General features: G+C 53.4%; 9 protein-coding genes across 14 annotated transcripts; 6 read left to right on the forward strand and 3 right to left on the reverse strand.

Moving 5' to 3' along the window:
- Nucleotides 1-269: 269 nt before the first annotated feature.
- On the forward strand, nucleotides 270-842 carry KVP18_001727 (uncharacterized protein; the record flags this gene model as incomplete). 2 transcript variants are annotated; one of them, XM_067952015.1, is made up of 1 exon in its annotated part: nucleotides 270-842. In XM_067952015.1, one exon carries the CDS (start codon nucleotides 270-272, stop codon nucleotides 840-842), a length of 573 nt encoding a protein of 190 aa, XP_067812212.1. The 2 variants fall into 2 exon arrangements, with proteins under 2 accessions (XP_067812212.1, XP_067812213.1); XM_067952016.1 differs by having other exon boundaries at nucleotides 459-842.
- Nucleotides 843-988: 146 nt separating this feature from the next.
- On the forward strand, nucleotides 989-4,238 carry KVP18_001725 (uncharacterized protein; the record flags this gene model as incomplete). 3 transcript variants are annotated; one of them, XM_067952010.1, is made up of 2 exons in its annotated part: nucleotides 989-1,720; nucleotides 1,749-4,238. In XM_067952010.1, 2 exons carry the CDS (start codon nucleotides 989-991, stop codon nucleotides 4,236-4,238), a joined length of 3,222 nt encoding a protein of 1,073 aa, XP_067812207.1. The 3 variants fall into 3 exon arrangements, with proteins under 3 accessions (XP_067812207.1, XP_067812208.1, XP_067812206.1); XM_067952011.1 differs by having other exon boundaries at nucleotides 1,139-1,777; XM_067952009.1 differs by lacking the exon at nucleotides 989-1,720 and having other exon boundaries at nucleotides 1,830-4,238.
- A 196-nt stretch (nucleotides 4,239-4,434) lies between these two features.
- KVP18_001732 (uncharacterized protein) lies at nucleotides 4,435-5,991 on the reverse strand (the record flags this gene model as incomplete). The annotated part of the gene is made up of 1 exon (XM_067952023.1): nucleotides 4,435-5,991. One exon carries the CDS (start codon nucleotides 5,989-5,991, stop codon nucleotides 4,435-4,437), a length of 1,557 nt encoding a protein of 518 aa, XP_067812220.1.
- A 29-nt stretch (nucleotides 5,992-6,020) lies between these two features.
- KVP18_001728 (uncharacterized protein) lies at nucleotides 6,021-8,986 on the reverse strand (the record flags this gene model as incomplete). 3 transcript variants are annotated; one of them, XM_067952017.1, is made up of 4 exons in its annotated part: nucleotides 6,021-6,718; nucleotides 6,747-7,334; nucleotides 7,359-7,487; nucleotides 7,540-8,986. In XM_067952017.1, 4 exons carry the CDS (start codon nucleotides 8,984-8,986, stop codon nucleotides 6,021-6,023), a joined length of 2,862 nt encoding a protein of 953 aa, XP_067812214.1. The 3 variants fall into 3 exon arrangements, with proteins under 3 accessions (XP_067812214.1, XP_067812216.1, XP_067812215.1); XM_067952019.1 differs by lacking the exons at nucleotides 7,359-7,487; nucleotides 7,540-8,986 and having other exon boundaries at nucleotides 6,021-6,857; XM_067952018.1 differs by lacking the exons at nucleotides 6,021-6,718; nucleotides 6,747-7,334; nucleotides 7,359-7,487 and having other exon boundaries at nucleotides 7,526-8,938.
- Nucleotides 8,987-9,240: 254 nt separating this feature from the next.
- Nucleotides 9,241-9,980, forward strand: KVP18_005137 (uncharacterized protein; the record flags this gene model as incomplete). Its single annotated transcript, XM_067949503.1, has 2 exons — nucleotides 9,241-9,372; nucleotides 9,402-9,980. 2 exons carry the CDS (start codon nucleotides 9,241-9,243, stop codon nucleotides 9,978-9,980), a joined length of 711 nt encoding a protein of 236 aa, XP_067812221.1.
- Nucleotides 9,981-10,224: 244 nt separating this feature from the next.
- Nucleotides 10,225-10,449, reverse strand: KVP18_001724 (uncharacterized protein; the record flags this gene model as incomplete). The annotated part of the gene is made up of 1 exon (XM_067952008.1): nucleotides 10,225-10,449. One exon carries the CDS (start codon nucleotides 10,447-10,449, stop codon nucleotides 10,225-10,227), a length of 225 nt encoding a protein of 74 aa, XP_067812205.1.
- Nucleotides 10,450-10,724: 275 nt separating this feature from the next.
- Nucleotides 10,725-11,096, forward strand: KVP18_001723 (uncharacterized protein; the record flags this gene model as incomplete). Its single annotated transcript, XM_067952007.1, has 1 exon — nucleotides 10,725-11,096. The coding sequence occupies one exon, from the start codon at nucleotides 10,725-10,727 to the stop codon at nucleotides 11,094-11,096; it is 372 nt and encodes a 123-aa protein (XP_067812204.1).
- A 323-nt stretch (nucleotides 11,097-11,419) lies between these two features.
- KVP18_001720 (uncharacterized protein) lies at nucleotides 11,420-13,834 on the forward strand (the record flags this gene model as incomplete). Its single annotated transcript, XM_067952000.1, has 1 exon — nucleotides 11,420-13,834. One exon carries the CDS (start codon nucleotides 11,420-11,422, stop codon nucleotides 13,832-13,834), a length of 2,415 nt encoding a protein of 804 aa, XP_067812199.1.
- Nucleotides 13,835-13,886: 52 nt separating this feature from the next.
- On the forward strand, nucleotides 13,887-16,490 carry KVP18_001721 (uncharacterized protein; the record flags this gene model as incomplete). The annotated part of the gene is made up of 1 exon (XM_067952001.1): nucleotides 13,887-16,490. The coding sequence occupies one exon, from the start codon at nucleotides 13,887-13,889 to the stop codon at nucleotides 16,488-16,490; it is 2,604 nt and encodes an 867-aa protein (XP_067812200.1).
- Nucleotides 16,491-16,944: the final 454 nt, after the last annotated feature.

Here is a 16,944-nt window from a genome sequence, read left to right on the forward strand (position 1 = left end):
GTCGAGGCTGCCCTTGGGATGCTTCACCTGCGTCACGTGGTCTGTTTTGCAAATTTGGCTGCAGGTTGAAATGGGCGTCGACTGGAATCACGTGGTCACGTTTGGGCTCCTTTGTACTCTCTACATCGTAAGCTTCTCAGTACCGTGTTTGGCTGCCCTCGAATTTTGTCGGAGGGCCGTGTTTGTACAAGAGGTGCTTCCCTATTGTTGCTACCTGCAAGAACGACTGCGTCTGGACACAACTAAAAGCATTGTCGATAAATAATATTATGTGGCGTTGGGGATTTGTCGTCGTGGCCGCTCAGGACTCAATCAAGGCGCAGTTCTCCCGGACGACCATATGCTCACTGGTTAGTTGGTGTGACCAGTGTGTGAATATGGTTAACACTGTGGGACATTATCAGTATCCGTGTGTCTGGTGTCAAAGGAGCAATCAAGGCCGGTGCACGACCGCCTACATGGACGACTGTGACGGCACTCTGGTAGAAGACATCAACAGCTGCCCCAGTGTGGGATTGCCCCAGTGGGCCTTCGTACTGACCGCCTTCAGTGGAGTAATATTTATCCTCACGTTCCATTTCCTCTACTGGTCGAGCCGTTGGTTGAAGAAATTGGCCGTCAAGTACAAGGAGCGAATGGCAGACGCTCGCAGCGACAGCGGCTCAAAGGATGGCCTGTTCCGTAAGCGAATAACCACTCGAACACTGATTCCCTTGCCGTCTACGCGTGAGGAGTCTTCTGGGTTTTCACCGCTACACCCCTTCAATGAGGCCACGATCATCCTACACTCTGACCCATCGCCCGACTCTTCAAACACTTTAGACTCCGTAGGCTTTGACTAACATAAAAATGACTAGTATGTATGATACAAATTGATATCGCGGCGGAGCAAACAATCTAAATGGAATGAATATAACATGATCTCAATTATTTTGGTTTTATTTTGGTGTGGGTTTGAGTGTGCTGTCTTTGTCATTATTCACGAATAATGGCTCAGACACCCACTGAAGAGAATCTTCGGATGTCAAAGACGGTACGCCTGACGTCGCCACTAATTCGTAAACCGTTGACCCACTCGAAAAGTACTCCGTGCCTCACATCATCGGCGTCTGATAACACACCACTCTCCTCTACGGAAATGCACGATCCTTCAGAGGGTCGCGCGTTCGCTCTGGGCATCTGCGCTATGAAGTCCAAAGCAGAGAGCGGGCCGATGAAGGCATTGCTATCCCGCCTGGCCATGTCTGGGGACTTTCGCATTATGGTATTCCCCGAAGAGACCATACTCCACGAGGACATCTCGTGCTGGCCTCGCTGCGATTGTTTCATTGCGTTTTTCAGTACGGGTTTTCCACTTGAGAAGGCGATTGCCTACGTGAAGCGAGTGAACCCCGCAATTCTGAACAGCCTTCCGATGCAGTACACCTTGCGGTGTCGAATTCAAACCTACCGACAGCTTCAAAAGGTCGGTCTCCCAGTGCCTCGCTACATTGTAGTCGACCACGAAGCCGTGAAACGCGGCGAGTCGACGCTCGAGGAGGCTTCAGATTACATTGTTTACGACGGAACCCGATTAGACAAACCATTCATTGAGAAGCCGGCAGACGCGGATGACCACAACAACTGGGTCTACTACAGCAAGGCTGCAGGAGGAGGGTGTAAGAAGATCTTTAGGAAATACGCCGACAGATCCTCGAGGTACCACCCTGAGCTGAATGAAGTGAGTCCAAACACGGCCCAGAACGCAGATTCGTCGAGACGGGGTCTACATTTATGAGGAGTTCATATCGACCTTCGGGACGGATGTCAAGGTGTACACTGTGGGTCCCATGTTCGCCCATGCCGAGGCGCGCAAGGCTCCTACGCTTGACGGCCGAGTTCTGCGAACTCGTGACGGAAAGGAAGTGCGCTACCCTGTCATTCTCACGGAGGAAGAGAAGCTATTCGCGTACAAGATCGTCGAGTGCTTCCAGCAGACCATCTGCGGGTTTGACATCCTGCGAGGACGGGATAATCGATCGGTGATTTGTGACGTGAATGGTTGGTCATTCGTGAAGGGCAACAAGAAGTATTACGCTGACTGCTCACACATTGTCCGCATTCTCTTTCTGAGCAAATTGCAGGAGAAGCACTCGTTCATTCCTCGGGAGCTTCCAGCGGAGTTTTTCTCCTCGCAGGATCATGAGAATCTTGACGTTGACATCTTCGAGGACAATACATGCTGCATCTTCAAGGACCCTCAGAAGGAGGGGCGTGAGCTTAGGAAGGTCGTCGTGCTTATGCGGCATGGCGATCGTCAACCGAAGCAAAAGATGAAGTTCGTGTCCCGAGAGCCCTTGTTTTTGGATCTGTGGAAGACTCCGGCCCCCTGGGGCGATGACAACAGCAAAACTGCACATCCCATGAAGGAGGTGAAATTGAAGCGACCAGACGAACTGCAGTGGCTGGCGCAGTCGAATGCTCAGGTGTTGAGTCGGCTTCGGCAGGAGTCACAGACGGGATCCGTCACCAGCCGCGAGGATGACGAATGCCACACGGATTCAAGTGTTACTAGTGCGTCTTGGAGTCGTCGGAAGCAGTACCTCTGTCCTCTGGATTGTCACCAGCAACTCTACGCCGTGCTTGACGATGGTAATGGTTTCACTGGCATCAATCGTAAGATCCAACTGAAACCTGTTGAGTGGGACCCCGCGAAAACCGTTGTGGCATGTAAGGTCGTGGTAAAGTGGGGAGGCGCGCTGACAGACATCGGGAAAGTGCAGTCTGAACGCCTAGGAAGAAGTCTTCGGGTGAACCTCTACCCCGGGGACCCCAATGGGCTGCTCCGCCTTCATAGCCAGTTTCGCCATGACCTGAAAGTCTACACATCAGACGAAGGGAGGTGTCAGCTGACGGCGGCGGCCTTTGCGAAGGGCCTGTTGGACCTTGACGGCGAACTGACTCCAATCTTCGCACAGCTAGCCAACACCCATAAAATCCTAGACGACTCGGTCGTCTCAGACACGCGTGAGCATTGCAAAGCCGTCATCGACGATTTCATGAATCAGAACGTCGAGCTTTCTGAGAACCGAGCGATGGTTCACGCCCTGCTGCACGGCAATCCCACTGACAGGAAGGCCCTGGCCGGATTCCCCTTTGGAGAAAATGTCGTTGCGATGTCTGATGTAGCTTGCTTTCAGTGCGCTCGTGAGGCGGTCCTGGCCATGGGCAACCCCTACAGACGCATGGTCAGCGTGAAGGAGAAGATTGACGACCTCATCGACAGGCTCCAGGTTGAACTGGACCTGGCCAAGTTCAAGGAAAACCCCTGCTCGAGGACGACGGGATCACTCAGATCCATGAGATCACGTTGGATAATGCTGCAGGAGGCGTGGTTTCAGCCGCTAACCGGGAGATTCGACACCTCCAAACTGCCAGACATCGCAGATTGCATCCGATACGAACTTCGACATCATACCTGGTGCCTCGCAAGCTCAGTGGTTACCGCTCGTAGGGTTCTGCAGGCGGTAGAGCCCCTCGCGGCTTTCATCGGGCCGGCGGAGTACGGTATCTCCATCAAGGAGAGGGTGGGAGTAGGCGTTGTTACAAACCGGCGCCTGCTGCAAAAAGTCTTAGCAGATGTCCTCCCTAGCCAGTCTGAGTGCGAAGATTCCAGTCGCGGGCGTGGACAGACATGGAGAAAGAAGGAAGAGCCAACGCGAAGCCCCCGATCACCCGACGGTAACGACAGCGACGCGCAAGAGAAAGATCATGTGCGGCTCAAGAATGACGACGCCAGGAGAATGGGCATCTTGACTCCTTGGAAGAGGATACGGTCCAGATTCTACGTAGCCAGCGCAAGCCATCTACAATCCATCCTCAACATTCTATTGTTTGGATGCGCGGCCTTGAAAGAGGTGGGCGTCGACGTCGACGACATCGTGGACGAGTCCTGCCGAGAGCAGCTAGAGAAGCTCCGCGATGTGAGGTACTTGTCTCACGTAATTATTCGAGTGTGGGAGGTTTTAGCCGGTCCGCCAGGAGACAGGATGCGTCTTACCATTGAGTACAACGCTGGTACCAACGACCAGGACATTCTGTCTGAGAAGAAGGATATTCTGGAGCACGAGGATTCGGAGACCAGCCTTCCTATGTTTTGTCGGTTGCCACGCAGTTTGCCGGTCTCTCTTGATCTTCCAGTGAGTAGTCTGGAGAACATGATCAACGCCGTCATCGACCATGCAGAACTCATGATCTAATGATCGAGCAACCCAACACACCAAACTCATCGACTGGTGACCACCATTAACATCTTGGTGTCATCGAACTTCTTATTGTTGTTTGACAGATGAACAACGTCTCAAACAATCAAACAACGTCTTTTAACTTTTCTCAGTGCCATCGTTGTCAAAAGTGTTGGAGTTTCTTCGCTCATACATTCTAGAGTCTCGAGCGTCAGGTCGCGAACAACGACTCAAGGCTGCTATCGTTGAGAACGCTTAAAATGGACTTGGACTCGAACGCCTCAAGAACGGCGTCCCTAGACGTGACGTGCTCCTTTTTCTCAACCTTCGATGATCTCTTTGGCGTTATAGAAAGCCGCCGTTTCCGCTGGTCATTCCATCGGCGATACATCTGAGGCAGCACGTCCTTCATGAGCTCATTCCACATTAGCGTCTTAGCCCTGCGCTCAATGGGAGAGAGCAACAAATGGTCTATCTCGCTATCACTCACGTCGCCCAGCGTCTCCTCAGGGCCCAACTCAATGGTGATGTCCTCCTCGAAGAGAACGTCAGCGCGCAAAGTTCGGCGTAATTGTTCTGCCTCTTCGTCCTGATAGCAGTCGTCTCGGGTGTCAGTTGACGTTAACCATTCATCAATTAAATCGATGCCTTGCTGCTCCACGGTTTTGGCAGGTTGTAGCTCCACAGGCTCTGCATCAGGATCTACGAAAGAGTCATTGGACATAGACTCAGATGAAGGAGGGTTTGGGGAATCATCTGGTGCTTGCGTCTGAATTTCCTCCACAGGCGCCTTTTTCGGCAGCGTGGATATGGCGGAAACCACCTCTACAGGAGCCTGCTTCGGTCGTTTCCGCTTGTCCGTAATGGCGGTCTGCTTTCCCTCGAGGGCCAGTTGCCGTTTAACACGCCGCCGCGCGCACGGCGGCAAAGGTTCCGATGGGAGTGACAGTAGATCTGTCGTCGCGAAGTCCTCCACAGGCAGGGCGGCCAGAGATGTGGACTGAAACTCGTTTAGGCGCTGTGCGATGGTGCTGGGCTTGCAACGGACGACGTTGGCGAGCTCTGACAGTGTCGGTGCCTGGTGGTCGTGTAATCGCAGAGAAATCAACAAAGCAGCTCCACACAACGACATTGGTCGTCGACCAGTAGCCATCCAGTCTCGATTGAACCGGGAAAGCACCTTCAGAGACGTGTCGGTCACTCGTCTTACGTCAGGTCCCAAGGACTTCAGCTGGTTGGTAAATCGCTCCATGTATAGGCTGGGGTCGACGAGAGGTACACGGATGTGCAGAAGTCTCAGCAAGTTTACGAAGACTCGACCCAGGATTTTAACTGGGACCTGCAGCACATCACTAAAGTCCACTAGCATGTGCGGACTGGCCTCCCGCCGGCAGACTGTGTAGAGACACGCCACTGCCACAAAAGCCAGCTTCCGTCCTGAAGTGAAATTCCGCTGGAGAGCCATCATATACACGCGTTCAGCGCCCTCAATAATGAAGGGTGTGATGCTGAGCTGATCTGCGATCCGACGAATGGTGACAGATCCTCTCGCCATCTGGAGCTCTCGAGCCACTTGCCCTGTGCGACCAGAGAACTGGGATACGAACTGGCCAGTCATCTGGGCTCCGCCACTGCCGCTGTGGACGAACTCCAGTGACGACACCAGTTTGCCTTGTTGCAGGATGGTGCCGCAGGAAAGGCACACAGTCTCACCGGTGGCCTCTAGGAGGTCGACGTCCGAGGAGCCACAGCTGGAGCAGCAAGACATGGCCGTTGAAATTTGAGCTTTTTCACACGTCACGAAAATAGGTTGCGTCGGCACCGGCGTCGACCTCTGGGACTCTCGAAGACTTCGACTGTGGACTTGTGGGCGGGGTTACGCGGGCCTCGGGAGTGGCCCTCTTCCCCGTCATTCCAGTTCTTGCCCCGCCACACGTCCCTTCTGGGTCTCCAGGGCTTGTAGGCTGGCTCCATTGAGCTGTTTCGGCGTTCGATCTCTGCGACGCTGTCGAATTCATTTCGTCCTCGTCCCCATTCGAGGAACTCAGCTAGCGTCGTTGCGCCACTATACACAAGGAAAGAGTTCAGCACCTCGATGAGCCCCGTCGCCAGTTCAATATGCCGCCGCAAACCCTGAACGGTCAACGCCGTTCCGACATCCGCTGGCCACACGCCACTTACTTTTGTGACTGTGGTCAGATCTCTCAAGTTGTTCCCGTTGTGCTTGGACAACCAAGTCAGCCCCTCAGCCGTTGTGGGCACTGACACTGCTCTGTAGTCCAGCTCCTCAATGACCATTGCGATGCTTTCAGGCTCACTGCCGTAGACACGTATTAGTCGGACTCCGTTGTTGTCTGGGAGCACACGAATCTCAACTTTGTGAAGCTTGGCAATTTTGGAGAGGTTCTCCCCTTGCTTTCCGATGATGACGCCAATCAGCGAATCCACAACGGAGACCTCTTGCTGCCAGCAGTCGGTGTACTTCAGCTTGCGTTCTGCATCGTCATCCGGAGGCAGTCTCACCCTCGAGTAATTTGAGCCTCCTTCCACGTCGCTCCTGGAAGTCGTACTGTACCCGCAGCCTTTCGAATTCCTGAGCCATGATCGTTTTAACCCTCGCGATGCCATCTTCATCGCCGACGAAATGAAGCAGATTGTTCTCCACGTTGATAAAGACCAGAGAGCAGTCAAGTCTCACCCGCTCTAAGCACTCTCCTCCTTCTGCAGATTCCGTCCATGGGACCAACTGTTCGGATGACCCAATCTGCTCGTCCGGTTTGGACTCTAGAGGCCAGACAGCTTCGGCGAGGAAGGCAGGTAGGGGAGATGAGTGGCGAAGCAATGTGCAGCTGTCGAGACAAGGCTTTTTACTTGTGTGGCGTAGCAGGTCGCCTGGCACTAAGACGCCGCGATGGTGTACACCGAAGCAATCCAAGTACGTCACATGAGCGAAGGAGCTCACCGTTTCACCAAATACGTTCGCGGAGACATCTCTCCTTGCCTCCGCAGATACCCAGTAAGCCGGGACGTCTTCAAAAGCCGGGACAAAGAGCTCAACTGAACCTTGCGGCTGGTCTTCAGGTTCCACAGGCGCAGGGGAGCGAGCGCAAGCTGCGCTAACGGTTATGATCTCACATGTGTGATGTGCTCCCAAGACTAACGACACCCTGACATTTCCAGGCTGTAAGGACGGTCTCGTTTCTCCTGGTAGACAGATGTCATGGAGGTGACCCACGAACCACACATCATGTCTCAGTCCGCCGACTGAGACTTCTATGCTATTCCTAGAAGTCTCCATAAAATTACGAAATCTCACGGTCACTGATGGTAGCTCTCATGTCAACGCGAATTCGAAGGAACCTCGTTGAGCAGCTGTCGCCCAGAGTTGTGCCCATTCCCAGTTCCAAGAACCCTATGTCGTCTTGGCATAGGAGACTCATTTCGGCCGAAGAGGGCAATCCGAATATACCAGCACACAACATCTTGAGGTCCCTAAGAGGCATGCTCGGCAACAGTTTCTTCGTGTGCACGCGCCCCTCTGGCAGGCTCAGGCCCGGCTCAAGTGTGACTGTTATCAGCGACGCAGCCAACGAAGCGGACGTCACGCAAGTAGACGGGGCTGCCGGGCTCAAGTTTCCGAACTTGGCCTCGAGGCGTCTCTTCAGATTGTTGGCGGTTGCGAAGTCCTGTACTAGCGGACTGCTGAATACAAACAGATTCGCGAACCATCGCTCCGCGTCATCTCGTAGGCGCCGTGAAACCTGCCCTCCGTTGTAAGACTGTAGATGCGGCCACAGCGTGATGCACGTCTGCTCCAGCACTTTCTGCAGTGGTAGACTCGATCGCACCGGACCTCGTACACCACAATCACAGGTTTCGGAGCCTGTAAGCGGCAGATGCTGTGCTCGCAGTGTACGCAGATTAGGAAATCCGGCCGCTAGCCTCTCCACGTCTGCCCACGTGAAGATGCAGGCAGAGTCCAAGGACAGATCGCAGATGCGTGTGATGCAGAGGAAGTCGGGGGCGGTCGAGAAGCCATGGAACACTTTCGAATGGTTCAGGTTAAGCGCTGTTAACCGAGCAAACGAACCGACGAAGCCCGAGGTTAAGCACCCAGGACCACTGTCCAAGCAGTTCCCACTGAGCGACAAGGATTTTAATCCATGAGGGGCCTGGCGCTCAGGCATGGTGCCCCACCCTATCTCGTCAAGCAACAGTTCTTCGAGGCCTGGCAGGCGGCAAAGCAACTCGGACACACATTCTGGAGAAAGCAGAGGGGACCCGCTCATGTTGAGTCGCTGGAGGTTGGGAAACGTCAGGTATTGCGGCCAAGAGTCGAAATCAGCCGCGTGTAACCCTGGACATCCACTCAAGTCAAGTTCAGTCAAATCCGAGCACTTCTGTAATATTGTAATAGGAACTGTCCACGAACTCAACAGTCGGTTGCCGCTCAGGGAGAAGGCCTTCGCCTTTAACGGAGGCACGTCAAGGGCGCATGTTACGCAGGAATTGAGCAGTCCTAGAAATGGTAGATCCTCCCACTGACTGAAGTACTGGGTTGCGGCAAGAACGCCGACAAACTGCACCACACTTTCGTCAGGGACGCAAGGAGTGCAGTACCGACGAACCAGAGCTTCCATGAGCTCGTCACCGGCACAGGCGACCGACCGAGTATCACCAGTCAACTTGTGGAGGTCAGCTCGAATGCTTTCCATGCGGATGAAACTGCAAGATGTGGCCGAGGTGTACGGGTAACGCCCCATCTTCGCGTAGTGACGCGACAATCGACCATCAGGCGCAAAGAGGCGTCGTCCACGAGCGCAACCATCGTTTTTACCCCGACGACAGTCATCCCATTCAACACCTATCCACTCAACGCCTTGCAATTCACCGGCCCACCGCACCGTACCGGCATTACCCGTTGATGGTACAGAGTCGAACCATGTAGAGAACTCACCCGTCGTTGGAGCCTGACAGACAGCAATGCGACGCCCGATCATAATTGCCTGAATCTGTCATGGAGCGGTTACAAGTCCTAATGATGGCGGTGTGTCGATTCTACGTCGAATTCTTTTTTGGCTTCGTGGTGGGTGTGGACAACGAGATTCTAGATGACATTCGCGCCGAAAAGGGGGCTGAAATGGTAGCCGTGAGTGTTGCGACTTCAGCCTGACCTAGTCCTTGCAGTGCTTCCAACGCCCTGGTGTTTTACAGAAATGCCTTCTCGTTCTACAGTCCACTCACCATCATACCAAGTCCCAATTGGGACTCAAAATAAAAACCTCCCACCTGTCACTCCTACGGTGGATTCTCGCCGCATCAGGCATTCGACACTTCCGGCAGGGTCGCAGAGGGCGACAGCCCGAGCAGTGGCGACTCGACGACGCTGTAGAGGAGCGGATAGCGCGCAGCGATCTAGGCCTGGATGTCTTTCCTTCCCTGGCAACCTTTGGCCTTCCGCGAATAGCGCCAGCAGCTGCTGTTATGGAGAACGCAGACTTCGAGTTCGTGCCTTTGGCTGATGCGCGTTGCCTGGCGATCCACAATGTGTTTATCTTCATCGCTACATGTATAGGTCGACGAGCTGCTCCATCGCTGTTCGAGGCGTGTTCCGTACGACTCCTGGACGAAGGCTCGTTTTTCATAGAGCACGTCCTGCCGCTGTTTGATCCACATACACCTCCAGGAAACCTCTTTCTTCACACTCTGAGTAGAAAGGGCAGGCGCACCCTCAGTCGAGCTCGTGTTAGTATATAGTCAGAGAACTCTATTATCACCAATCATGTCTGACCGCCCGTCGAGTCCTTGTGTCATCTTCCCCTTCGGTCAGAGAACTCTATTATCACCATATTCGTATTCCCCCTTCCCCTTCGGTCAGAGAACTCTATTATCACCAGTCATGTCTGACCGCCCGTCGAGTCCTTGTGTCATCATATGATAAACCAGCCCTGTGCCCATGTGCCCATACCCTACAGTCCTCATCAGCAAGTTTAATGGATCATCAGTTGACGATGTTCTTCGCGGTGGCATCTGTGTCCTCAAATGGGATGTTGAGACCGAGGTTTCGGATCATGTTCTGCGTGATAGGGTCAGCAACAACCCTGTCAACAGCCACGAATGACCTCTCGGGCAGTACATCCATTCGACGCTCGCGCTCCTCCTCTTGAAGGCGGAGGGAGATGCCGTGGACGGGACCTGCCTTGATGCGCCTCATCAGATGGGTCATGAAGCCGGCGATCTTGTTACGAAGACGCTTGGAGGGGATGGACGCCACCTCTTCAGCGATCTTCTTGTTGATCTGGAAGTCGTACGACAGACGAGTGTAGTACTTCTCCACGATGGTCCTTGCCGCCTTCTTGACCGTCTTCGTTCGAACTCGACCCTAGGATGAAAATGAGATGCAAGGAGGATTGAGATATAATTGTATGTCTTAACACCTTACCATTTGACTGCTGGTGTGATCCCACGCCGTAAATCGTTAAATTCCTTAGGACAAAACGGATGGAGACTGTGGTCGAGGAGTATGTGGTGAAGCTCTGCTTTCCGGAGCTAGCCGTGACTGACCTACTTATCAACAAGACTTCCGATGCCTGTGACCCGCCTCACTTGAAAATCACCAACCTTAACTCGGCGGACTGTACGGTGGTGATGGGCAATCGCTTCCTGTTCGCTGGAAAAGACGAGCTGAGCTATGGAACTTCACTTTACTTTGCGGTGGATGTCAAGGAGCAGCGTGCTGAATTTCTTCACCACGGAGATCGCAAGATCACCTGTTCAGTAGCGACGACACCCTCGCAGTCACAGTCACGACGGCTTTCCAATGGAGAATATGTCCCTGACTTGTCTATGTCGACTGTCTCGCTTGATCCTTAAACATTTCGCAGCTTGACTTTGAAACACTGAAAGAAGGGGCCGTATGACGAGCGCGAACACTGAACTATGTCGACTGTCCCGCGTGATCCTTAAACATTTTGCAGCTTGACTGTTGGAAGAAGGCCTCAAAATCCAAATGTGAAGTCTTCCCACCACCCTCAGATACGAATTTCGTGCCATGTATTTCCTATGCTCCTGAGCTGTGCTATCACAAACGCTACTCTAAACCGGACCGTTCCTGTGAACGCGGCGATGGAAAGGGGCAGGGCCACACGACACCCCGCAATGACTTGGTGTGAATCACTATTGCAGGATTTTGTGAGATGTGGTGGCGAAAGGAAACTAAGAAACCGAAGGCTGCAGGGGAGCTCGGCCTTTCAGAGGAGGATGTCTGTCTGTTGAAGAAGACTTTGGGGTTCTACAGTAAGAAACTCTCACAGTTGAACGATCACGACATCTACATAATTTCTTGGGACTGTGAGGTGCTCGTTAAGCCCCCAGAGGATATTACCGCAGTACTTCCGCCTGCGTCTTGGGAGGAACCCGACGTTATGGTCGTTGGTCTACAGAACGTCCAGCCTGAAACGTCTGGCCTATGGCTTGCTGCCGTGGATCTGTCGATCCGCACCTACGGTGACTACTCCCCTTTGACATCGCACAGCAAGGAGTCTGTCACCTTCGAGGGTGGTTGCATGTGTCTGGTGTATGTACGCGAAGACTTGTCCCGCTATATCCACGGAGTATCTGTGACATCGCACCCTTCTACAGGCCGCGCACTGGCTGTGCGTTTTGGACTTCACCAGTCCTCGCTCTGTTTTGTGTCTGCGTCGCTGTACCAGATGAAGATTCCCCCGGAACTCGAAGCAATAGTGCAAACCGACAGCAAGTACCAGCGGCAGGTACTTGACGCTCTCACGAGTACGGGGCCGGTAAAAGCCCTGCGATCGCAGCAGTTCGCCTCCATCGAGGAGAACGTTGTTTTTCGTTCGGGTACTAGTGAGTACCGACTCAACGACCACAGCATCATCGTCTTCGTTGGCTGCAAAGATCTTGGGTACCATAGTTCAACTCGGGAGGAGCTCTCAAGTGTTGGTCGACTGCGAACAGTCGATATGAGGAGCCCGCCCAGCAAACAGAACGCAAAAGTGGAGCTCGACATTTTGCAAGCTGGTGTGATAAGGCTGTGCCTAGAAGTGCGCGATTCCAACGGCGACCCCAGAATTACGAACGTGGCCCCTGAGATACTCCTCCTACGGGCTGCGTTGCCTGTCGTCGATGCTAGCCGTCTGCGAGACCTCTACGTGGGCGTGTGGAGGGCCCTCAAATCCCCTCCCGCGGAGACCAAGCCACTCACGGTCTCATCCACCTGCGTGGAGCTGCCGCCTGTCGTCGCGGGGACGCCGATCAAGGCGCGAGTAACTCTGGTCTCAGAAAATCGTCGTAACCTCCCCACCCCTTTCCGACTCTCGGTAATGGGGAATGGGTCGCAGGACGTGGCCTCTGAGCCAGTTCGGGTCTCGGCTGGCGAAGGCAATAAGGCGTTGCAAGCTTTAAAACGTATGGCTTCCAAGCCTAAAACCGCTGACGACAAGACTCGCCCTTCCACAAACGAACTGAAGGTGGTTATTGAGACGGCAAGCCCGACCAAGCCTGTCGTACCAACTTTGAACCTGGAAAAGCGGCTGGTCACTGCTCAGCCGCCGCTGATCACGTCCACCAGATATACGACACTCGACCTTGGGAGCTACACCACGTTCGACCCCCCTGAAGGAGTAATCCTTGGCGGACAAAGCCTCACCATCGACGTTGAGATCAAGGTCAAGCGGTTCGTGGACCCCCGAGAGCAAGTCAGGCCAATTCTAGCCGTCATCGAGACACCGCAGAACGACATAGTTGTGGAGCTGAGGCCTTCTAGGCTGGTCCCCAGTCTACTGGGCCACTCCATCAGCAGCCTTACCAAACTGGCACCTGAGGAAAGCATCAAAAACGACCAGAAGGGCATGGTAGTTCTCTCATGTCCTCGACACTCAATCCTGCCTCTTCCCAAGGAGATATGGTGGATTATACGTCATGCCCACAACCAGCTGCTAGCGGAACTTGACACGCTTCAAATGGGAGAGGATGTGAAGCCTGAAATGTGGTTCAACCTGGCGGATTTCCTCGAGTCCGCGACGATACCGCTATCCGCCTGCACTGAACAACTTCAGCGGGAGGTTCTGACTGCTCAGAGGTGCATTGAACGAGGGTTCGCCATGAGCAGGTCCGTTTCCGTCGCGGCAACCCTTCGACTTCTTGAGGAATGGTGTAGAAACATGCCTAACGCCTTGGTTCCTCGTGACTTTGTAACTGAGATCCACTCCAACAACCCCAACAGAGAAGACTTCTCGCACTTGTTGTGTCGGGCTGTACTGCTTAGTCTCCCGCAAAGTACAAGAAACATCTTAATCTCTCTGGTCGCGCTGCTACGCGAAATTCTCGACCACTCCTGGAGAAAGAATTGTGCTCGACTTTCGGCCTACCTGCATGCGCGAAACATCTCCGACGTGGCCGAGCTCAACCCCGAAGACCCCATAACTGAGGCTCTCGACGATGTCGACGAGGAATCTCGCTGGATGATGCAGTCTGCGCTGATAGAGTGGGCCTGTCGCTTTCTTTTTCGGAGCACACCAACACGCCTTTGCCATCTGTTCCTGTTTCACTTTCTGACCCCCGAGCCGTTGGTCGATGAGGATGCATGATTCGTTTTAACAAAGCCCGTGGGTTGAAACCTTATTATAGGTATTTTCCAGAATGTCGGACTCTTCGTGGAGCTCTTCTAGTGCTGAGTCTTGTGAGGGACTTCGGCCGGCTGTGGTGACTGTTAAGGACTTCAGTTACTTTGTGCCGGAGCCGCAGTCGTGTAAGAGCAGCGCCCAGAAGCAACTCCTGTTCGACTGTACCCTCTCAGCGAACCCTGGGGAGCTGCTTGCGATAATTGGCCCCTCAGGCTGTGGCAAAACCACTCTTCTGAATAACATCGCACAACGAACTCGAATTGGGACTACATCTGGCGGTATAGCTCTGAATGGGGTAGCTTTGTCCCCTACGAATGCGAATCGAGTCATGTCATTTGTCATGACTCAGGACAAGCAACTTCCATACCTTACCGTCGAGGAAACCCTTCGGTATTCCGCCCGATTAAAGCTTCCTCACATGGCCGCTGCAGAACGCAACGACCGAGTCGAAGCCCTGATCCAAGAGCTTGGACTCGTTAGGTGCCGAGACACTCCCATCGGTGGTCAGTGGAAGAAGGGAATATCCACAGGAGAGTTGAAGCTGGTGTCGATCGGCGTCGAACTGCTAGAGAATCCTTCAGTACTTTTGTTGGATGAACCGACAAGCGGCTTAGATGCCGCACGTTCTATGGAGCTTATTAACCTAATGGCGACTCTGGCGAAGAGTGGAAGGACAATCATCATGACAATTCATCAACCGCGTTCCCAAATTTTCTCTCTGTTCGACAGACTCCTGGTTATGAGCAAGGGACGAATCCTATACTGTGGGGATGCCAAGAGCTGCACACGGACCATGGCGAACTATGGTTATGCTTGTCCTGACCACTGTAACCCTGCAGATTTTATGCTGGATCTGGTTTCTGTACGGGCTGCTGACGATGATGAGCGGCACCATATGACATTCGAGGAGTTGGAAGTGATGGCTGATCGCTACCGATCGAGCGCTGGCTGTCAGGAGGTAGCGCAGCAGCATGATGCCCTGGTAGAAAATCCTGACCTCGACCTTCAACAGAATGTACTATCCAAGGAGGGACGAGTTCGGTCTGCGTGCTCCTACTCAGGATGGACGAAGTGGCTGTCAGAAATCGGTACTCTGTACAGTCGTATGACTCTCAACTCAATCCGAAACCCTGTGATGACAGTGGTTATGTTGTTCGTACAAGGCCTTATGGGATTGCTGCTCGGTGCATTGTTTTACATGTCGTGTAAGGAGCCTCATACCAGTGACGTTGCGCGTCCCCCCGAGTTCGTGGCTGCACTTCAAGGCATGTTGGACCAGTACAACGCAGGCGTAGACGGAAACGGATATCATCCCCTGATCTCCTACATCCAGGGAGACTTAACTGAGTTTCCGAACCTACCGACCCCAGGGCCTATCAACATTCCTGATAACTTCCCGCTAAGTATGCCTGACACCTTCTTTGATGACTACTTTACCACACTCAAGGAGCTAGAGCCCAAGTACGTTCCGATTATTGATGCGTACCCTCCTTACGACTTCAAAAAGCCGAACTTCACCCCAATTGAGCCTCTCACGGATACGAAACCTGACCCCTGGTACCTTACCAACCAAGCCGGCCGAGCATTGCAGGTAGCCGATTTCTTCCTAAATCGAGTTGACTGGTCCCGAATTCCCGATAGAAACGAGTTCATGACCAACACGCCATTCACGTATTGGCTCGAGATTTTCAATCAGTATCCTGCTGAGATCAATGCTCTTCTGACTAACGTAGGGTTCCCATATCTGGACCCCTCCCTGTTGAGTATGATACAGGTTATTCCGCCTACACGAAGGTTGAAAGAGCCGTCAGAAGTGTACACAGACTTCTTCGCTGCAGCGCAGGAATACGTCACTGCCCTAAGGGATTGCGACCGTGACATCTGCAAGCAGATCGACAAAGGGATAGGCGAAACCACTGATTGGATTCAGAAGCTAATTTTAAGCGTTATGGGCATCGTCAATGCTGGTGGTCTGCTATTCTTCTCGGTGAGTAACATTGGGTTCGCGGCCTACGACTCCCTGCTCACCTTCCCACAAGAAAGAGGGCTATTCAACAGAGAGAGGTCCAATCATATGTACAGCGCCTCCTCCTGGTACATCGCAAAGAATCTTGCGGATTTACCTTTCCAGATGCTTCCCACCACGGTACTAGTGACTACTGTTTATTTCCTCGTTGGTCTCGAGACCTCCTGGAGTTACTATGGCTACTATCTGCTTGCGTGTGTCAGCACGTCATACGCCGCCTACGGGTTTGGCTATATGATATCCGCGTTCACGAAGTCCTTGGAGGTGACCATGATCCTTGCACCCCTCTTGCTGGTTAACATGCTCGCGTTGTCGGGGTTCTTCGTTCGCGAAGAGACGTTCCCGGACGCCATTGGATGGTTGAAGTACCTCTCCTACTATAGATGGGGATTCTATGCTCTTGTGACCAACCAGTTCCGGGAAGGAACGTTTTTCGCTGGAGTCCCAGCCAGTCTCATTATGCTAGTACTGGGCATCGCTGAGACGAGGTACTGGGTCGATGTTTTGGCGCTGGTGGCGCTGGGCCTCGTATTCAGAACAGTGGCGTTCTTGGCGCTAAAGTATCTGCACACAAGTGTTGGCATCGAGATTTAGTAACCATCTTTGCCTATCAACGGCACAAAGACGAAGCCTCCGTAATGTTCTGGCTTCAACACAAATCCTTTCTCGTCCTTTCGATACACCATCATTTCTTGCACGCCTCTTGGTCCTTGAGGGATGACGAGGACGCCTCCAGGAGCCAGCTGCTCCAACAGAAGCCGGGGGGCGTGGGGAGCTCCAGCCGTCACCATGATGCCGTCGTAAGGCGCACCTGCTGCGTGTCCTTGCGATCCGTCACCAACGACGAGCTCTAAACGGTCAGACAGGTCACAAGCTGTCTCCGTTTGCATTGCTTTCAGATTCTTCGCAGCCGTGTCGGACAACCTCCGGTGTCGTTCTATCGACACAACATTGTAGCCCAATTCCAGCAGAATTGCCGCCTGGTACCCAGAACCCGATCCCACCTCCAACACTTTCGCTGGGACGGAAGTCTCAGAGAGCACTTTAT

Source organism: the organism of the source record quoted next (genome assembly GCF_019968955.1).
Source record: "MAG: Porospora cf. gigantea A chromosome Unknown PgA_NODE_162_length_32110_cov_351.709, whole genome shotgun sequence".
Lineage (NCBI taxonomy): Eukaryota > Apicomplexa > Conoidasida > Eugregarinorida > Porosporidae > Porospora > Porospora cf. gigantea A.